Raw genomic sequence first — 21,744 nt, 5'->3', positions numbered from 1 at the left:
GCAACAGTGGGTAATGCAACAGCAGGCAGTGCCTTCTTTTGCCCTACTGTGAAGGTGCTTTCAAGCTGTAGTGCCATTGGCTTCCAAAGGACACGTTAATGCTCGGCTAGCTACAAGGCAAATGTAAACGGCAGGGACTGGCTAAAATTAACAACCTCGGAGACCAGTTAAAAACAGGTCCGTCCTGGCAGACCATTTTAGAAGTTTTGAATTTGTCTGGCAGTCAATCGTCCACTTTTCTTTAACTGCTCCCTCTACTCAATTTCACATCTTTCACTGGCACACAAAAAGGCACAAGTTAATAGTGCCACAATTTTAACATGCAATGTCCCTCAAACAGACTCAAAGACCTGAGCACGCAAACAGATGAAGACCCTAATAAACTACAGAGGGAATGCTGTTGGAAGTGCCATCCTTCCGATGGTAATTGAGACAGAGGCCCACTCTGCCTGTCCCAATGGCTTCAGGTAGGTGTTAAAGGCCCCATGGTACCTTAAGGAGAACAGGGAGCTCTCTTGGTATTCTGGACAGCATTCCTCCACTTAATCAGTTTGTTTGTGGGATCTTAATAAGGGCAAAATGACTGCCATGGGCTGTCATTGCACATCAAAAGTAATTAAAACAATACATTGAGAAGGTTCTTTGAAATGTGATGTCATTAAATGCTAACCTTGCAAAAAGGAGAGTTAGAACAGCTTTCCTACATTACAACAGTGACTATATTTCAAAAGTACCTCATTGATTTTGGGATGGCCTGAGGTCATGAAAGGCACGATATAAATGCAAGTTTTTTTTTTACTGCAGTCAGTTTTCTTTGTATGGTTTCTCTTTTGGTAAACGTACATTATATTATAGGGAACTGCAGTGAGCAGGGATTAATGTTTTTGAGTGCTTGTTATGGTTTGTGCTTTTTTTTTTACACTAGCTATCTCCCTTGGGTTCAACGCCACAGAACACTCCTGCAAGTTAGCCTCAAGCTCAAAAATCACAATGTGTCTTTACGTGCCCAATATCAAGGCAATTACAGTGAGCCCAGGGGTTGAATCCTTGTCACTGTGATCAGGTTTACTGGTTGCATCATGTAACAGCACATAATTTTCTTAACTTCAAAAAGGTGCATCAGACTGCAGTGGCTTAAGACTTCATTTTATCTCCTTCGGAGACAGAAAACAACAAAAGTCGGCACAGACTCGGTGGGCCGAAGGGCCTGTTTCAGTGCTGTATCTCTAAACTAAATTAAAAGTCACTATGTGAACCTTCAGAAAGCAGTAACTGATTAATCTTACAGAGTTCACTGCTGACCTACCACAAAGTCATTTCTCACCTGCGTCAAACTCTAATGACTTTGAGGAAGCCAGCCCCAGATGGAGCTCTAAAAATCCTTTAAATTCAAAAAAAGAATTGTTAAAAGTGTATCTTAAACTAAATGACGGCTGCTATAAAATATATCTACATACACCTTGCAAAGATCCACAGGAATTGAATGGCTTAACCACTTCCTGGGAAAACAGATTAATCTGTCCAAAAACACTGGACGATTGATGAGTCATGTCTCATCCAACAATAACAGTAACAAACACTTGCATATCAAGACCTTCCTGGCCTGTACTTGGTTTCTGGTCTGTCTTGATGTATATATAACCAAACAGAACCATTTTCTATAAGCGAACCTAATTTTAACCCTATATGCACCGTGACCAGAAGGACAGAAAACAATAACATAACCTGTCATAGGCAGAAATGTTCCCTTTTCTAAAATCCAGGAATCTCAACCATATTCGACCAGTATTTTTTATTTTTAGATGCAAGAAAGACTTGCATTTATATAGTGCCTTTCACAATCTTGAGACATAGAAAACATAGAAACAGAGAAAATAGGAGCAGAAGTAAGCCATTCAGTCCTTCGGGCCTGCCCCACCATTCAAAAAAGATCATGGCTGATCGTCTAATTCAGTACCCTGTTCCCGCTTTCTCCCCATATCCCTTGATCCCTTTGGCATTAAGAAATATATCTATCGCTTTCTTGAACATATTTGATCATTAGGCCTCCACTGCCTTCTGCGGTAAAGAATTCCACAGGTTCACCGCCCTCTGAGTGAAGAAGTTTCTCCTCGGCTCTGTTCTAAATGGCATACCCCATATCCTGAGAATGTGACCCCTGATTCTGGACCCCCCAGCCATCGGGAACATCCTCCCTGCATCTAGCCTGTCTAGTCATGTTAGAATTTTATAGGTTTCTGTGAGATCCCCTCTCATTCTTCTAAACTCTAGTAAATATAGGCCTAGTCAACCCAATCCGCGGCACAGTGGTTAGCACCGCAGCCTCACAGCTCCAGCGACCCGGGTTCAATTCTGGGTACTGCCTGTGCGGAGTTTGCAAGTTCTCCCTGCGTTTGCGTGGGTTTCCTCCGGGTGCTCCGGTTTCCTCCCACATGCCAAAGACTTGCTGGTTGATAGGTTAATTGGCCATTATAAATTGCCCCTAGTATAGGTAGGTGGTAGGGAAATATAGGGAAGGTGGGGATGTGGCAGGAATATGGAATTAGTGTAGGATTAGTATAAATGGGTGGTTGATGGTCGGCACAGACTCGGTGGGCCGAAGGGCCTGTTTCAGTGCTGTATCTCTGAACTGAACTGTATCTCTCCTCATTCATCAATCCTGCCATCCCAGGAATCAGCCTAGTAAATCTTCCTTGCACTTCCTCCATGGCAAGAACATCTTTCCTCAGATAAGGAAACCAAAACTGCACACAATACTCCAGATGTGGTCTCACCAAGCCCTGCATAACTGCAGTAAGACATCCTTGCTTCTGTACTCAAATCCTCTTGCAATGAAGGCCTACATACCATTCACCTTCCTAAATGCTTGCTGCACCTGAATGCTTGCTTTCAGCGATTGGCGTACAAGGACACCCAGGTCTCGTTGCACCACCCCCTTTCCCAATCTATCACCATTCAGATAATAATCAGCCTTTCTGTCTTTATAACCAAAGTGGATAACCTCACATTTATCCATGTTATACTGCATCTGCCATGCATTTGCCCACTCACCCAACTTGTCCAAATCAGACTGCAGCCTCTTTGCATCCTCCTCACAGCACAGCTCACAGTCCCCCCAGCTTTGTATCGTCTGCAAACTTGGAAATATTACATTTAGTTCCCTCACCCAAGTCATTAATATATATTGTGAATAGCTGAGGCCTAAGCACTGATCCCTGCGGTACCCCACTAGTCACTGCTTGCCACCCGGAAAAAGACCTGCTTATTCCTACTCTGTTTCCTGTCTGTCAACCAATTCTCAATCCATGCCAGTATATTACTCCAAATGCCATGTGCTTTAATTTTGCACACTAACCTCTCATGTGGGACCTTATCAAAAGCCTTCTGAAAATCCAAATACACCACATCCACTGGTTCTCCCTTATCTATTCTACTAGTTACAACCTCAAAAAACTCCAGTAGATTTGTTGAGCAAGATTTCCCTTTCGTAAACCCATGCTGACTTTGTCCAATCCTGTTTACGCTTTCCAAGTGTTCTGCTATCACATCCTTTATAATAGATTCTAGCATTTTCCCCACTACTGATGTAAGGCTAACTGGTCTGTAGTTCCCTGTTTTTTCTCCCGCTCCTTATTTAAATAGTGGGGTTACATTTGCCACCCTCCAATCTGTAGGAACTGCGATACAATATTGGAAAATGACCACCAATGCATCCACTATTTCCAGGGCCGTTTCCTTTAGTACTCTGGGATGTAGATTATCAGGCTCTGGGGATCTGTGAGCCTTTAAACCCATTAACTTCCCGTGCACTTTTTTAAAAAAAAAACTAATACTGATTTCCTCCAGTTCCTCTCTCTCATTCGACCCTTGGTTCCCTAACATTTCTGGAAGGTTATTTGTGTCCTCGTTCGTGAAGACAGAACCAAAGTACGTGTTTAATTGTTTTGCCATTTCTTTGTTCCCCATTATAATTTCCCCCGTTTCTGACTGTAAGGAACCTACATTTGTCTTCACTAATCTTTTTCTCTTCACATATTTATAGAAGCTTTTACAGTCAGTTTTGATGTTCCCCGCAAGTTTACTCTCATACTCTATTTTCCCCCGCTTAATCAACCTCTTTGTCCTCCTTTGCTGAATTCAAACTGCTCCCAACCCTCAGACTTGCTGCTTTTCCTGGCAACGTTATATGACTCCTCTTTGGATCGAATACCATCCCTAATTTCTTTTGTAAGCCATGGTTGAGCCACCTTTCCGGTATTATCTTTGCGCCAGACAGGAATGAATAATGGTTGTAGTTCATGCACATGTTCTTTAAATATTATCCATTGCCTATTCACCGTCAACCCTTTTAGTAAAGTTCACCAATCTATCATAGCCAACATGCGCCTCATACCCTTGTAGTTTCCTTTATTTAGATTCAGGACCCTAGTTTTGGATTCAACTACTTCACTCTCCATCTTAATGAAGAATTCTATCATGTTATGGTCAATCCACCCCAAGGGACCCCGCACAAGATAGTTAATTAATCCTCTCTCATTGCACAATACCCAGTCTAGGAGAGCCTGTTCTCTGCTTGGTTCCTCAAAGTATTGGTCTAAAAAAACTATCATGTACACACTCCAGGAAATCCTCCTCCACAGTATTATTGCTAATTTGATTTGACCAAACTTTATGTAGATTAAAGTCACCCATAATTACAGTTGTACCCTTATTGCGTGCATCTCTAATTTCCTGTTTAATGCCATCCCGTACATCTCCACTACTGTTTGGGGGCCTATAGACAACCCCCACCAACGTTTTCTGGCCCTTGATGTTTCTTAGCTCCACCCATACAGATTCCACATCATTATTTTCTGAGCCAATATCCTTCCTCACTATTGCATTGATTTCCTCCTTTACTAACAATGTGACCCCACATCCTTTCCCTTTTTGCCTGTCCTTCCTAAATATTTAATACCCCTGGATGTTCAGTTCCCATCCTTGGTCACCCTGCAGCCATGTCTCCATAATCGCAACTATAGCATAACCGTTTATATCTATTTGCGCTGTTAATTCATCTACCTTATTGCGAATGCTCTGTGCATTAAGACACAATGCCTTTAGACTTGTCTTTTCAACACTGTTAGTCATCTTAGCTTTATTTTGCACTATGGCCCCATTTGTTTCTTGCCCTTGTTTTCTCTGCCTTCCACTTTTGCTTCTTAACTTTCTGTCTTCCATTTCTATCCTTGTTTCCCCCTCCTGTCTCCCTGCTCAGATTCCCATCCCCTGCCATTCTAGTTTAAACCCTCCCCAACAGCACTAGCTGTCCCAAAGCACTTTACTGCCAATGAAGTACTTTTTAAGCCACTGTTGTAATGTGGAAAACGCAATCAATTTGCACACAGCAAGCTCCTACAAACAGCAATATCATAATGTCCAGATAATCTGTTTTTAGTGATGTTCATTACAGGATAAATATCGGCCAAACCTGGGGAGGGAAGCTCCCTGCTCTTCTTTGAAATAGTGCAATGGAATCTTCTATGTCTAGCTGAGACACCAGACAGGGAATCAGTTTAACATCTCATCGAAAGACAGGTCTTATTAAAACTGCAATAAGCACTCATTGCTAATTAACAAAACATTATGTTCTGGGCCTATAATGGTGCAGGGAATTTTTGGAAATCTCACGACGGCCAGTTCAATCTGAATACATTTTACATAGTTCGGTTACCTGAAAGAGCTCAGCCTTTTCTTCCAAGGTCATGGCAATGTACTTGTAATCCGCATAGGCCCAGTACTGAGAGCGAGGGAAAGAGTTGAATGGTCCAGCCGAGACATCAGATTCGCCATGAAGCCAGACTAAGAACTCCTGTAGTGTGGCCTGTACATACCCACAGTGTGTTTCAAACTGAGGAACTAGGAAAGACACACGTTTAAGGTGAATGAACTGTGTGCAGGAAAGCAGCGTACCGTAGATTCTGAGTGTATTATGCACTGTATTTACATACAATGTGCGCATTTATACTTCTACAAAATAGGAATTGCTGGACAATGAGAAATCAAGGTCCACCTTGTTCTCCTTTTGCCATCCTGGCAGTCACATGAAACAATTGTAATGGAAGTTGTTGATCAATCATAGCAATAAATCGCTAGCGATTACGCTATAACAGACCTGGACAAAAGACGAGGAAAACTCCCAGCGGTGGAGAGCACTGTGAACCACAACTCCAAAATCAACCGTAACCACAGGCAACCTACACGCATCACAGGTCATGTCTCAAATTGCATATATACTGCATCCCAAATGTTATTTTCTGTAAAACTTTCAATTAATTTGCATTTTAAATAATTAATACCAACAGTTTTCATAGAATCATAGAAAGTTTAAGGCACAGAAAGAGGCCATTTGGCCCATCATGTCTGTGCCGGCCAGAGAACGATCCACCTATTCTAATCCAACCTTCCAGCATTTGGTCCGTAGCCCTGCAGATTACGGCACTTGAGGTGCATATCCAGACTCCTTTTGAATGAGTTGAGGGTTTCTGCCTCAACTACCCTTTCAGGCAGTGAGTTCCAGACCATCACCACCCTCTGGGTGAAAAAGATTTTCCTCATCTCCCCTTTAATTTTTCTATCAATCACCTTAAATGTATGCCCCTCGACGCTGACCTCTCTGCTAAGGTGAATAGACCCTTCACCTCCATTCTATCCAGGGCACTCAAAATTTTGTACATTGCAATCAGATCTCCCCTCAGCCTTCTCTGTTCCAAGTAGAACAACCCCAGCCGATCCGATCTTTCCAGCTCTGGACACATCCTCATAAATCTCCTCTGTATCCTCTCTAGTGCAATTACATCCTTTCTGTAATGAGGTGACCAGAACTGCACACAGTACTCAAGTTGTGGCCTAACCAATGAGTTATACAGTTCCAGCATAACCTCCCTGATCTTGTATTCTATACCTCGGCTAATAAAGGAAAGAATTCCATGTGCCTTCTTAACCACCTTATCGACCTATCCTGCTACCTCCAGGGACATTCACTCCAAGGTCCCTTACTTCCTTTACAATGGTCAGTATTTCCCCATTAATCATGTATTCCTTTGCCTTGTTTGACCTCCCCAAATGCATCACCTCACACTTCTCCAAGCTGAATTCCATTTGTCACTTTTCTGCCCATCGAACCAGACGATCAATATCTTCCTGCAGCCTACAGCTATCCTCCTCGCTAGCTACCACATGGCCAATCTTTGTGTCATCTGCAAACTTCTTGATCATGCCTCCTACATTTACATACAAATTGTTAATATACACCACAAAAAGCAGGGGACCAGTACTGAGCCCTGCGGAATCCCACTGGAAACATCCCTCTAATCGCTAAAACAGCCGTCAACAATTACCCTTTCACCATCTCTGTCGGCCGTCTGCTCTGTAGATTGACCATTCACTCACTGAAATATTGTTTCCATACACAACTATACCTAACCACCCGTGCTGGAACACAATACACCACTCAACAATGGTGTTAAACTATCAATGTTTATTTTGTCAAACTACCGATATTTTTCTGATATTACATTCTGTATCACACCTTAAACTCTCCCCATCAAAAAATAATCAGTTAATGATTTTAGTAACTGGAGCAGAAGGTTATTAAATGACTGTGCTCAGATTTCAGCCTGCTCATTTACAGGAGAATACTTAACATTCGGAAAGAGGTAGGTTAAAATGTGCTATGCATCGTTAAAACAGAAAATTAAGCCACGTTACAAAAAATACCCTCGGGTCTGTTGACAAGAAACTATTTAAAAGGCAGTCTGAATGTCACAAAGATGGGCCAACAAAGGCACTCTGATCTAAATAGATTAGAGCCTTTCCTAAGCAGACACTTAAGATTATTTGTGATGTTACAATATAAAAATCTTACACTTTGTTAAACAATTGACAATTAATGTTGCAGAAAGTTGGCATACCACACAATTATCTGACACAGGCTGTATGGTGAATTCTTGATGTAAAGTTTAATTAGCATCCAAATTTAACATATTTAGTGTTGAGTATTTTTTTTTAAATAAGAGGTAAAGCTGATAGTGATCACCTGCATGAAATGAGTTACGACAATGTCACTTCAGTCCCCCGTGAACGTGGAACGGCAGCAAACAACTGTTCCTAATTCTGTATTAACGAGCATTAAATTGTCAATCTCATTCACAGTGCTCACAGGATGGTTGTTAACAAAAAATATTACTCTGGTGGAATAGGAAACATTCTTTTGATGTTGAACCCGAGGCAAATCAGACTCTGCCCCTAACTGACGCTATACCTAAACTTGGAATGTGGATAATGCGTGCCCAACACAGAAAAGATTCATTTCCCAACATTAACATCCCTTACCCTGATGAGCACAAAATTCCCAAGAAAACATTTTAAATGTAGCTACTTGCCACAATTGATATGAAGATGTTCCTGGCATCTGTTAAAGCCAGAGAGCACCTGGCTTTGCCCTTCATTGGGTTGGAGAACTCAGATACAGTAAAGACATGAAGTAACTTAATATTCAACTACGTGTACAGACATTTAAGCTTCCTCCTTACCAGTTAATACTTTCTGGCTTAGTGCAGTTTCATTAACCAAGCTTCTTAACCGTTTGCATAGAATTGCATGCAGTGAATAAACAGCATCAAAATTACATTGAGAAATAGTTTTATTTTCTGCATTATTCAGCTCATAGCTAAAGGATAGTTATGCCTCATCAACTGTAGCTATACTCAAGGGTCATCAGACCTTTCCTACGTATTCTGTTACAACTAATGTACCACATAAATCATCCCTTTCCTCATCTAACATTAACTGTTATCAAGGTTAGACTGTGTTATGGCATAGAAGTGCTCTAATTCATTACTTCTTTAAAAGGACAAGGTAGCTCTACAATTATCCTTAGATGACCTGTTGTCATCAGAAACCCAAGAACTGGTGAGAAGCTATGCTTTGCAATCAACATCAGTGCCTACTTGACTCACTTGCTAGCATTCACCTCTGAGTCAGAGGTTGATGGTTCAAGTCATGCTGCACCACCTCAATCCAGTACAGTAGAGGGACTGCTGAACTGTCCAAGTTGCTACCATTGAATAAAACATTAAGCTAAAACTCCGTCTGCCTCCAATGATTCAGATGAACATTAATGATCGCATAGTGCTACCTGCAGAAGGACAGGGAATTCTCCTGGTATTCAGGTCAGCAATGCTCATTCAACCACCAACAAGAACAAGTTAACTGTCTTCAGTTTCCTGCTGTTTATGGGATCTTACACAAAATAGCTGTGTTCATTAGCATAACAGCAGTAACTGCATGTCTAAGTAATTCATCATACATGAAACATTTTTAGAAGTTTGAGATACATCTAATGCTATATAAATCCTGTAAGATTAATGGTGAAGTAATTACCTCCCATACACATTTTAAAAAGTTAACTGCAGTCAATTTACTTCCCATCCTTCGATATTTGCTTTGCTTGAATCTAACCCTTTCCCTTCTCAAAACGCAATATCAAACTCAATCATATTATGGTCACTATCTGAAAGAGGTTCCCTTGCCTTCCCGTGTTGCATAATTCTGATTTGTTACTCAATCACAAAATCAAGTATGACCTGTTCCCGTGTCAGTTCTAAAACATACATCACCAGAACAGGTACTCAGCAGCATGGTGGTTATGTTACTGGACTAAGAATCCAGAGACACAAGTTCAAATTCTACCACAGCAGCTGGGAAATTTAAATTCAATTAAATAAAACAAATCTAGAATAAAAAGCTAGTATCAGTAATGGTGGCTACGATTATTGTTAAAACCCATCTGCTTCACTAATGGCCTTCAGAGAGGGAAATTGGCCATCCTGACCGGGTTTGGCATTTATGTGACTCCAGACCCACAGCAATGTGGTTCACTCTTAACTGCCCTCTGAAATGGCCTAGCAAGCCACACAGTTGCAATCAAGGCAGACAATCACCATCTCAAGGGCAATTAGGGATGGGCAATTAAGTGCTAACCTTGCCAGCGACACCCTCATCCCATGAATTAATAAAAGAAAACTGCCTTGCACATATTCTAGAAATTTATTGCCATACTACTTGAGCTGTTCTGTTTCTCCCGATCTGTGTAGAAAATTAAAATCTGTGTGAAAATTTAAGTGTAGAAATCAGAATTAAATTAGATTACAATAGCCTCCATGTATAACAATGCACTCCGTAACCTTGACAATGGTTTAATAGTTCAACCAAAAGTGAAGCTAAATGGGTCAGTAGTTCCATCAGAATTTAACATAAAAGGCTAATGAAAATATCACAAATGACCCAGGTTCTAACCATGACTGCTGCTGATGAGATGTAACTAACTTCCTGGAAAAGGTCACAGTGTACAATTTCTAATTTGCTTTGGAGAAACAAATCCTGCCTCAGTGAGCCATTAAATGTACTTTGCTATAATTCACACACTGACTGTTTCTACCACAAGAGCAAATTAACACAGCTAAATCTATCAATACTAAGTTGGCAGCACTGAGTCAGAAGGTTGTGGGTTCAAGTCGCACTCTGGAGGCCGGAGTACAAAAATCTAGGCTGACACTCCAGTGCAGGACTAAGGGAGTGCTGCACTGTTGGGGTGACATCTTTCTGATGAGATGTTAAACCGAGGCCCTGAGTGCTCTCTCAGGTGCACGCTAAAAAAAAAATCATGTGGCACTATTTCTAAGAAGGGCAAGGGAATTCATCCTGGCCTTCTGACCAATATTTAGCCCTCAAGTGACATTACTAAAACAGATCTGATCATTATCTCATTGCTGTTTGTGGGACCTTCTATGCACAAATTGGGTGTTTCATTTCTACATTAGAATAGTAGCAACACTTCAAAAGTACTTTATTCGCTGTAAAGAGCTTTGGAACGTCTTGAGGTCAAAAAGGCGCTTTATAAATACAAGTTTCTCTTTCCTTCCTTAAAACAATGGAGGAGTATTTTCAGCAAAGGGAAGAATATGGACAAAGTAACTCGATGGCCGTACAGGAAGCAAGGCCTAATATGCAGAGGGGACCGGAAATTAAACTGGAGGTGAGGTGCAGGCAAAATTTAACTTCCTTGCTCTGTGAAAGGAGGCATATCACTTTCCTGATGATACAACCAAGACACAAATTCATCATTTGGACACAACCTCAATGTTTATATAAGCTGCATTAAGATGAAAAGTTCATTTAAGCCATTATGCACAGTACGTTGCTAGAAAATTTCATAACTGCGCAACTCCTTACCACCCTCAAATCAATCCTTCCTCTGAAAAGCCTTCAGTTTTTAAAACCACAAGTGACATCCTCTAATCATTGCTCCCAGGTTTACCTCATCTGCTCTCCTACTTGTTTCTAACTTGGTGCATCCTATATTGTGGATTCAACTCAGTAATTTAGTCTTCAAAAAAATTTAATCCCCAGTGGAACTCCAACAAATGCTAGGATGCGCATTTCCACCAGGGTTGCCAACTCTCCAGGAATGTCCCAGAGCCTTCAGAAATAGATGATTAATCTCCAGGCCAACCAAGGAGAAAATACATATCAATAAAATTTTCTTTTAACACTTTTGTTTGTTAGTTATCAAAATGCTGTCTAGAACCAATCGGGTAATAGAATCTGTTCACTTGCCAACTGGACATGGGAAAATGTCATGCTGCGAGAATGGACATGTTGGATAACCATTGCAGGTAGGGGAAACAGGCGAAATTGGAAGGAGAAGGTCATGTGTGAAATCTCCAAGAATACATCCAAACAGACGTTTTCAACCCTAGTTCCATCCCATAACTTCCCACCAAGAGATTTCCAACCTCAGCTAGGCCATTGGGGAAAAGACATTAAATATGGAGTTCAAGCAGTTCGCCAGAGCGGGGAAACCAGAGAGAGACCCAAGGCTACTTCTATACAACTGAAAGCAGCCCGTGATACAAGGGCTCAAGATCACCTCCCCTTGGGCACAGGAGGAGAGGATATCAGAAAACCTCAACAGCAAAAAAAAAAGGCCACAAGTTTCCATTTTCTAAAAAAGAGATGCATAAGGATGTGCACCTTTTGCAAAAACAACTCTCCATTTTTATACAAGAAAATGCTACTTCTGCCTAATATTACAACTTTTCTTTACCAAAGAGGAGAAACATTAATTTTAGCACTGACTTAAAGAACTTGGGTACAGTCTCGCTCTCTGTTGGGCCTCTCTGATGACAGTGATTACAGATAACTGCCCTATGCCTTGCAGACCAGCTAAGCCACAAACATGTGGATGAGAAGGGGACAACTCCTTCTTGCCTTGAATGCTGCAAACCCCATTTAGCATTCCCAGTATGTAGTATCGCCCCTGATAAGTCCAGGGTATAAAAGTGGCATGAGGCAGTCAACACAATCTCTAGCCATTCTCACAGGCTCCCTGTAACTGATAACGCTAGAAAGTCCAAGCAGGAATAAATGGTCTGCAGGTCAGTGCTTAAACTGACATTGAGAAAAAGGAGCGCCTAGGAAATATCTCAAAATTTTCTTCTATAAAAAGAGTGTTTTGAACAAAAGTAGCATCACTACACTCTCTTTCCCCATTGACAATCAAAGTTCCATATGGCACTGCAAAAATGATTTTTTTTAAATTACTTGCTATTTGTTCAGGAGATTTTCCACTTGCGTTCCAGCTGCCAAAAATAGTCACTTGAACTTTAATCAGAGGGAATGTTAAGCCTTAAAAAAGTGATGTACACAGCAGGTGAAATAACACGGCCAAGTCAGTGGGACAGGAAAGAGCTGCAGCAATCCACAAAGGGATCAGACTCAAAAGGAAAGCAGCAAAACTGAACCAGTGAATCAATGGAGATACAGGAATAAAGGCTGCTTTGTTGTAGTCTCACCAAAGTTGGAATGTAGCCCAATCCTCTGCCCACACAGCAGTGTTGTATTCCCGTGGTTCCGGATTTAGTTCTCATTTTCCTCAAAGCAAAAGTACTGGCTCCCATTAAAGCCAACGACACTGCTGAGGGACACATGCAGACTGTCCACTTTAACCTGTCTGACCAGAAAAGCCCTAGGAGGAAGTACAGACACAAGACGTCTGCCTCCACCAAGCAAAAACAAGCAAAATTAACAAGAGTAGCATATGTGAAGGAGAAGGAATTATTCTCTACTAAAAATAATATCACAGGAATTTCCTCTTCCTCCTACGTCCACCCCCATCACCCCTCTGCTCATTTTCCTACACTGGCTTCTGGTCCGGCAATGCCTTGATTTTAATATCCTCATCCCGGTTTTCAAGTCCCTCCATATCTCTCTAACCTCCTCGAGCCCTACTACCGCGCTCCTCCAATTCTGTCCTCTTGCGCATTCCCAATTTACATTGCGCCACCACTGGCAGCCGTGCCTTCAGCTACCTGGGCCTTAACCTCTGGAATTCCCTCCTAAAATTTCTTTAAGACGCTCCTTAAAACTTACCTCACCTGTCCCAATACCTCATGTGACTCGGGGTCCAATATTATCTGATAACCCCCCTCAAAAGCATCTTGGAACAAATTACATTGAAGGTATTATATCAAGTTGCCATTGTTAGATACCTATATAACATTGTCACTGCAATATATTTGGATTTTTGAAAGGCCTTTGTTAAGGTACTGCGTATTAGACATGATTAAGATCAGAGCATGTTGAAATTGGTTAAATACTTCAAGCTCACAGAACGGATAGCAAGCAGGCTACAAACAGAAAACAGATAGTCGAGATTATGGGTTGCTACTCAGACTGAAAAAAGGTGGGTAGTGGTATTCCACTTGCCTGGATGGGTGCAGCTCCAACACTCAAGACGTTAGACACCATCCAGGACAAAGCAGCCCGCTTGATTGGCACCCCATCCACCACCTTCAAAATTCAGTCCCTCCACCATCGAGCAACTTTAACAGCAGCTAGTACCATATACAAGCAGCACTGCAGGAACTCACCAAGGCTCCTTGGACAGCACCTTCCGAACCTGCGACCACTACCACCAAGGAGGCCAAGGGGGACAGGTGCATGGGAACACCGCCACCTGCAAGTTCCCCTCCAAGCCACACACCATCCTGACTTGGAACTATATCGCCGTTCCTTCACTGTCGCTGGGTCAAAATCCTGGAACTCCCTTCCTAACAGAACTGTGGGTGTACCTGCCCCACATGGACTGCAAGGGTTCAAGAAAGCAGCTCACCACCACTTTCTCGAGGGCAATTAGGGATGGGCAATAAATGCTGGCCTAACCAGCGATGCCCACATCCCAGGAACGAATAAAAAAAAATTCCACAGGGATCGGTGCTGGTATCACAAAGGTACAACCTCAAAGTTGGCAGCAACACCAAATTGGGTGTTGTAATTAATAGAGGAGTGCAACAACATACAAGAGGACATGAATAAACTTCAAAAGGAAACTGGTTAAATACTTCAAGGGGGAAAAAAATTGCAGGACTATGGGAAAAGAGGTGAGTGGGACTAATTAGAACACGTCTTTCAAAGAGGCAGCAAAAGCACGGTGGACCAAATGGCCTCCTTCTATACTCGATGACTGCACATCAACACACTTCTCAGAGCTAAATGAGTTGAAATATATCACTAATAATTTTCATAATTCATTTTTGCGACCTTTAGCTTTCGTTTCTTGCGACAGTCTACTTAAGTTTTGAAGAGGACATAAGGAGGCTACAAAGGGATAAAGATAGGTTAAGTGAGTGGGAAAAGATCTGGGAAATGAAGTATAATGTGGAGAAATGTGAAATTGTCCATTTTGGTAGGAAGAATAAAAAAGCATACTATCTAAATGGTGAGAGATTGCAGAGCTGGGATGCAGAGGGATCTTGTACAATATTGGTCTCCTTATTTAAGGAAGGATGTAAATGTGTTGGAAGCAGTTCAGAGAAGGTTTACTAGACTAATACCTGGAATGGGCAGGTTATCTTATGAGAAAAGGTTGGACAGGCCCGGCTTGTATGCACTGGAGTTTAGAAGAGCAAGAGGTGACTTTATTGAAACATACAAGGTCTTGACAGGGTGGATGCGGAAAGGATGTTTCCCCTTGTGGGAGAATCTAGAACTAGGGGCCACTGTTTAAAAATATGAGGTCGCCCATTTAAGACAGAGACGAAGAGAAATTTCTTCTCAGAGGGTCGTGAGTCTTTGGAAATCTCTTCCTCAAAAAGGCGGTGGAAGCAGAATCCTTGAATATTTTTAAGGCAGAGGTAGATAGATTCTTGATAAGTAAGGGGGTGAAAGGTTATTGGGGGTCAGTGGGAATATGGAGTTGAGGTTACAATCACATCAACCATGATCTTGTTGAATGGCGGAGGAGGCTCGAGGGGCTTCTAATTTGTATGTACTCAGTTAAAGCTACTCACATGTATACAATCCTTTTTCCAGTTGCTACAACACCTGAACTACAAGTACAACCAGAAATACAAGGCAAATATTGCTGTATGACTGTCAATAAGATTCACACTTACGACTTGGGCAGAAGGAAAGAATACAAGGAATCTATACTAAAACACTGGTAATGCAGTAGGTCTGTCGGCATCAGACAAAGAAAAGACAGCTGACATTTCAGGTACAGATTTTAACCAGAAATAGAAGTTAAGCGATAAACATGCCCCTTTAAAGGACTGAATAAAGCAATGGGAGCAGGGCTTGCTTAGAATTGCACAGCACAGAAAAAGGCCTTTCGGCCCATCACACCTGTGCCAGTTCTTGCAAAGAGTTATCCAATTACTCCCACTCCCCTGCTCTTTCACCATAGTACTGTAAATTTTTCCCCTTCATGTATACTTTCAATTCCATCTTGAAAGTTACAGTTTCTCTATACTTGTTCCACTAAACCCCTCATAATTTTGAACATTCGCACCACACAAGTACCAGGCAATGACAATCTCCAACAAGAGAGAATCTAACCGTCTTCCCTTGACATTCAATGGCATTACCATCACTGAATCCCCCACTAACAACTTACTGGAGGTGACCATTGACCAGAAACTGAACTGGACCAGCCACAAATACTATCGCTACAAGAGCAGGTCAGATGCTGGCAATTCTGCAGCAAGTAACTCACCTTCTGACTCCCCAAAGCCTGTCCACCATCTACAAGGCATACATCAGGAGTGTTATAGAATACTCTCCACTTGCCTGGAGTGTTGTTGGAGCAGCACTCATCAAGAAGCTCAACACCACCCAGGACAAAGAAGCCCACTTGATAGGCACCCCATCCACCACCTTAAACATTCACTCCCTCCACCACTGACACACAGTAGTAGCAGTGCGTACCATCTACAAGATGCACTGCAGCAACTCACTCCTCCTCCTTTGACAGCACCTTCCAAACCCTCTTCCACCTAGAAGGACAAGGGCAGCAGACACTTGGGAACACCGCCATCTGCAAGTTCCCCTCCAAGCCACACACTATCCTAACTTGGAAAAACATCACCGTTGCTTCACTGTTGCTGGGTCAAAATCCTAGAACTCCCTCCCTAACAGCACTGTGGGTGTACCTGCCTCACATGGACTGCAGCAGTTCAAGAAGGTAGCTCACCACCACTTTCTCAAGGGCAATTAGGATGAGCAATAAATGCTGGTGGTACCAGCAATGCCTACATGCCATGAAACAAATAAAAAATCCTCCATTAAATATCACCTTAACTTTCTTTGCTCTGAGGATAACACTCCCAGCTTCTTTTACTTTTGCAATTTCTGATAACAGAACCATAACCAAAACATTAACCTCTTACTCTTACCTCCACTGAAAGCCCTGTTGTGCATTTCCAATACTTTCAGTTTTTATTTCAAATTTCGAGCAACTGTTCGTTGTTATCAACAAGGAATATTACAATGGAAGAAAAGGATGCAGTAGCCCATGATCTTCCAGTCGTAACTGACAAAACTGCCAGTGGGTTAGAATGGTTTGAGAAGGGGTGTGGATGCGAGGAGAGAGGAAAACAAGCAAACTCATTAAGAACAAGGTACGGTGTCAGCCGTGGCTCAGTCTGTAGCACTCTCGCCTGAGTCAGAAAGCTGTAGATCCAGGTCTGACCCAGAAAACCCAAGTGCAAAATCTAGGCTGTCACTCCCATGTGCCTGTGATGAGGGAGCACTGCAAAGTCGGAGTTGCCGTCTTTCGGATGAGACATTACACCAAGGTCGCATCTTCCCTTTCAGATGAACATAATTGATCCCATGACAGTATTTCAAGAAGAGTAGAGTTTTCCCCAGTGTGCTGACCAATATTTATCCCTCACCCAATGACACCAACACTTTGGACGGACCGCCATTTTCAGTCCTTCATGTGCAAACTGGAGGCGATGTTTCCTACATTTCAACAGTATTTCATTGGCTGTGAGGCGCTTTGAGACGTCCTAGGTTGTGAAAGGTGTTTTGCAAATGCAAGCCTCTTTTTATAGATAGTGCTGGGGAATGGAGCATTTTCACTTTTGGCATTGCATGTCAGCAGTTAGCTCTCCTAGATCAATTGGAAGCACTGTAAACCTTCCGCTCTTTTGCATTAACAATGTGCCGTAGCCCAAATATCAAAGTGCACGTCCTACTACACCAGTGCGATTTTTAAAAAAATCTAATCTACATTACTACAACAATATTTCAGCCCCTGTAATGGAAATAGATAAATTAGTGTCAAATATGTGGCAAACTTCTGCTATGGACTAAGAACTGGTTTGAGTACCTAAATTACATTTCACACACAGTCCCCATAGCCATCAGGAAGAGAAGGTCATGTCAAAGTCTGACCTGGCCTCAAATCGACATTCAAGAAATGCAAAAACAGAATGTCAATCCATCAACAATTTCAGCTGTTTTGAAGAAATGTGTCACTGTTACTATTCCGTTGAGCATTACTTATTATACACAGTACTTGCGTAAATGGGTTAACAGCCCCTGAAAATCCAAAGGGCACAATCATAGCAGTTATTGCCTTTTTTCCATTGAAACCCTTGAGGAAATTGTGGCTATAATATCCAGGGAGTAAAACATCATAAGCTGTATTCATATTTCTCCAGCTTTTTCCTCCACATCTCCCCTTTTGGACACTTATATGGTTGAAGCTTCTTCCCATTTGGCCAGGGGATAGGGTACAGCATATCAGTCAGAGTTGTACTTATAGAAGAGTCAATCCTAAATGGCCCAGTTACAGCTCCCCACCTCCCAAACACTGCCAATCCAATCTGAAGCATGAATGACCCCAGCTTACATTTATGTGCAATTTGGCCTGAGCACTGCAGAACACACCAATACATTACAGTAAATCTTCATTAGAACACTCTCCCAATATACCGCAATCTCAGTTACAGCATTTGTTTTTAAATAGCTATTGCTCTTCTAAAATACTTATGTGCTCTCTCTCGCTCTGCTCCAGTAAGCAGAAATCTATCTGCTTCACACAGATAAGACCCATGCGGTCCCAAAGCCAGTTTGAAGCTGTCAGGCAGGTGAAAATTGCCATTCTGGATTCTCACGCAGTCTCTATAACTGATTCTTCCTAGCACTCTCCATCCCAAGAACTGGAGGTGGGTGATTGGGGGTGGGGGGGTGTGGTAATGGGATATAACATCCATACCAAAAAGCACAGATTAAATAATGTTTACTTTAAGCACAAAGATTTTACACAGCATTTAATTATCTACAGCTATAGTCACCATTATAACTCTCAATTTCATTCTTAATCAGGTGTTCAACCAGCTATTCATTAAAGGCTTTTATTAACACAGGATTACCTTCTTTAGATATCAGTCTATTCCACATAGCCTATGCCCTCAAGTCATGCTTCAGGCTTGTTAATTTCACAGAATTGGCAAAAAAGGTGCAGTCTGAAACTGGAGCAAAATCAGAAGCCCTCTGACTGAGTACCACTACTCGAGCTGTTGAGCCGAGACAAAATAAGCAGCTTAACTTCAAACAATTTTATTAATACTCCATGTGGCAATAAACCATGAATAGTTGCAGAAATGCTATTTAGTAAGAGTGGGGGACCACAGTCCTCGAAATGAATTGCTCAGCACATTCCATCATGTTGATAACATCAGAGATATGCTAACATTACTAATAGTCAATCTTTCCAATACAATACTGCTTGTGGGATAAAGGATGTGAAACTTCAGCATCTTTATCCGTGAAAATGCACAACAGACATGAAAAATATGCAGTGGTAGCATAATCAGCGTTTCAATCTGGTGGAATAGTGAAGTATTTTATAATTACTGGGACAGCATGTCAATATTCTCAGGTGTGTAGGGATGGCTTTAAGTATACTAAATGTAGAAAAAAAATTTCACAATCAAATCAATTTATGAAGCCAAATAAAAATCAAAAAAGGCATTTTTCCTTCCCATTTTCAAGGTGATCAGTCAATTTTTGACCTCCACCTTAACGAACAGGACTAGTTACGAATCATGCCAACATTTGGAACCAATTCTGAATCTGACAACAGCAAGTCAATGCCAATTTTAGTAAAACTTAAATAAAATACGAAAATTGGTGGTGTCGTAAATAGTGAGGAGGAAAGCCTTAAATTACAGGATGATATAGATGGGCTGGTAAGATGGGCAGAGCAGTGGCAAATGGAATTTAATCCTGAGAAGTGTGAGGTGATGCATTTTGGGAGGAATAACAAGTCAAGGGAATATACAATGGATGGTAGGACCCTAGGCACTACAGAGGGTCAGAAGGTCCTTGGTGTACTTGTCCATAGATCACTGAAGGCAGCAGCACAGGTAGATAAGGTGGTTCGGAAGACATATGGGATACTTGCCTTTATTAGCCGAGGCATAGAATATAAGAGCAGAGGTTATGATGGAGCTGTACAAAATGCTAGTTAGGCCACAGCTGGAGTACTGTGTACAGTTCGGGGCACCACATTATAGGAAGGATGTGATTGCACTGGAGAGGGTGCAGAGGAGATTCACCAGGATGTTGCCTGGGCTGGAGCATTTCAGCTATGAAGAGAGACTGAAATGGCTAGGGTTGTTTTCCTTAGAGCAGAGAAGGCTGAGGGGAGATATGATTGAGGCATACAAGATTATGAGGGGCATTGATAGGTTAGATAGGAAGAAACGTTTTCCCTTAGCGAAGGGGTCAATAACCAGGGAGCATAGATTTAAGGTCAGGTGAAGGAGGTTTAGAGGGGATTTGAGGAAAAATTTTTTCACCCAGAGGGTGGTTGGAATCTGGAACGCTCTGCCTGAAGAGGTGGTAGAGGCAGGAACCCTCACAACATTTGAGAAGTATTTAGATGAGCACTTGCTATGAGCCATAGCATAGAAGGCTACGGGCCGTGCTGGAAAATGGGATTAGAATAGTTAGGTGCTTGATGGCCAGCACAGACACGATGGGCCGAAGGCACTGTTTCTGTGTTGTATAACTCTATGACTCTAAAAGCTGTTTTTTGGGAAAGATATGAAAACCTCGCTATACCTCCTTTTGTTATTTTTCTCATCAGTCTTTCGAGGACGTTCATCAACCACTCCACCGCCTGAAACATTCACTCCCATTATCACTGGTGCACCACAACTGCAGTGCGCAAGATCTACAGAATGCACTGCAGCAACTCGCCAACATTTCTTCGACAGAACTTCCCAAACCCATAGATGAACAAAGGTGACAGGCGCATGGGAGCATCACCACCTCTAAAACACACACCATCCTGACTTGGACACGAGTCGGTCAATCCTTCATCGTCACTGGGTCAAAAACCTGGAACCCCCTCCCCAACAGCACTGTGGGTGGACTATCATCATATGGACAGCTTCAGTTCAAGGCGGCGGCTTACTCAAGGGCAACGAGGAATGGACAACAAATGTTGAGTATGTCCATTGAGTATGGTCAAGACCGAGATCAATAAATTTTTACATATTAAAAACATCAAGGGTTATGGGGATAGTGTAGGAAAATGGTGTTGAAGTAGATCAGCCATGATCTCATTGAATGGCGGAACAGGCCCGAAGGGCTAAATGGCCTACTCCAGCTCTTATTTCTCATGTTCTTATGTTAGCCAGCAACACTCTCATCCCATGAATAAATAAATAGAAATAATAAAAATTGTGTCTGACTTCTGCTTTGGCAACAAACAGAGGAACCACTGAACATGAGTTAAAACAGCTCACTGAAGAAGCTCCATCGCATCTCCCCTCTCACCACAACATGCCTGAGGTCTGGAACATTGAGAACAAAGAACAACAAAGAACAGTACAGCACAGGAACAGGCCATTCGGCCCTCCAAGCCTGCACTGATCTTGATGCCTGCCTAAACTAAAACCTTCTGCAATTCCAGGGCCCATATCCCTCTATTCCCTTCCTATTCATGTATTTGTCAAGATGTCTCTTAAACGTCGCTATCGTATCTGCTTCCACCACCTCCCCTGGCAGCAAGTTCCAGGCACTCACCACCCTCTGTGTAAAAAACTTGCCTCGCACATCCCCTCTAAACTTTGCCCCTCGCACCTTAAACCTATGTCCCCTAGTAACTGACTCTTCCACCCTGGGAAAAAGCTTCTGACTATCCACTCTGGCCATGCCGCTCATAACTTTGTAAACCTCTATCATGGCGCCCCTCCACCTCCGTCGTTTCAGTGAAAACAATCCAAGTTTTTCCAACCTCTCCTCATAGCTAATGCCCTCCAGACCAGGCAACATCCTGGTAAACCTCCTCTGTCCCCTCTCCAAAGCCTTCACGTCCTTCTGGTAGTGTGGCGACCAGAA

General features: G+C 42.2%; 1 protein-coding gene across 5 annotated transcripts in view; it reads right to left on the bottom strand.

The window, feature by feature from the left end:
* The window catches only part of hspbap1 (hspb associated protein 1), a 78,615-nt gene that overhangs the window by 46,404 nt on the left and 10,467 nt on the right, over positions 1 to 21,744 (bottom strand). For 4 of the 5 annotated variants that reach the window (XM_068034847.1, XM_068034848.1, XM_068034851.1 and 1 more), the window contains one exon: positions 5,714 to 5,898. In XM_068034847.1, the coding sequence (XP_067890948.1) occupies positions 5,714 to 5,898 (185 nt within the window). Of the gene's footprint in view, positions 1 to 5,713; positions 5,899 to 8,373; positions 8,492 to 21,744 lie in introns of those variants that run through there. The other variant, XM_068034849.1, reaches the window with a different exon arrangement.

This window comes from Heterodontus francisci, chromosome 7 (genome assembly GCF_036365525.1).
Source record: "Heterodontus francisci isolate sHetFra1 chromosome 7, sHetFra1.hap1, whole genome shotgun sequence".
Classification (NCBI taxonomy): Eukaryota; Metazoa; Chordata; class Chondrichthyes; order Heterodontiformes; family Heterodontidae; genus Heterodontus; species Heterodontus francisci.
Note: the sequence above shows the minus strand (reverse complement) of the source record. Positions and strands in the feature narration are given on the sequence as shown.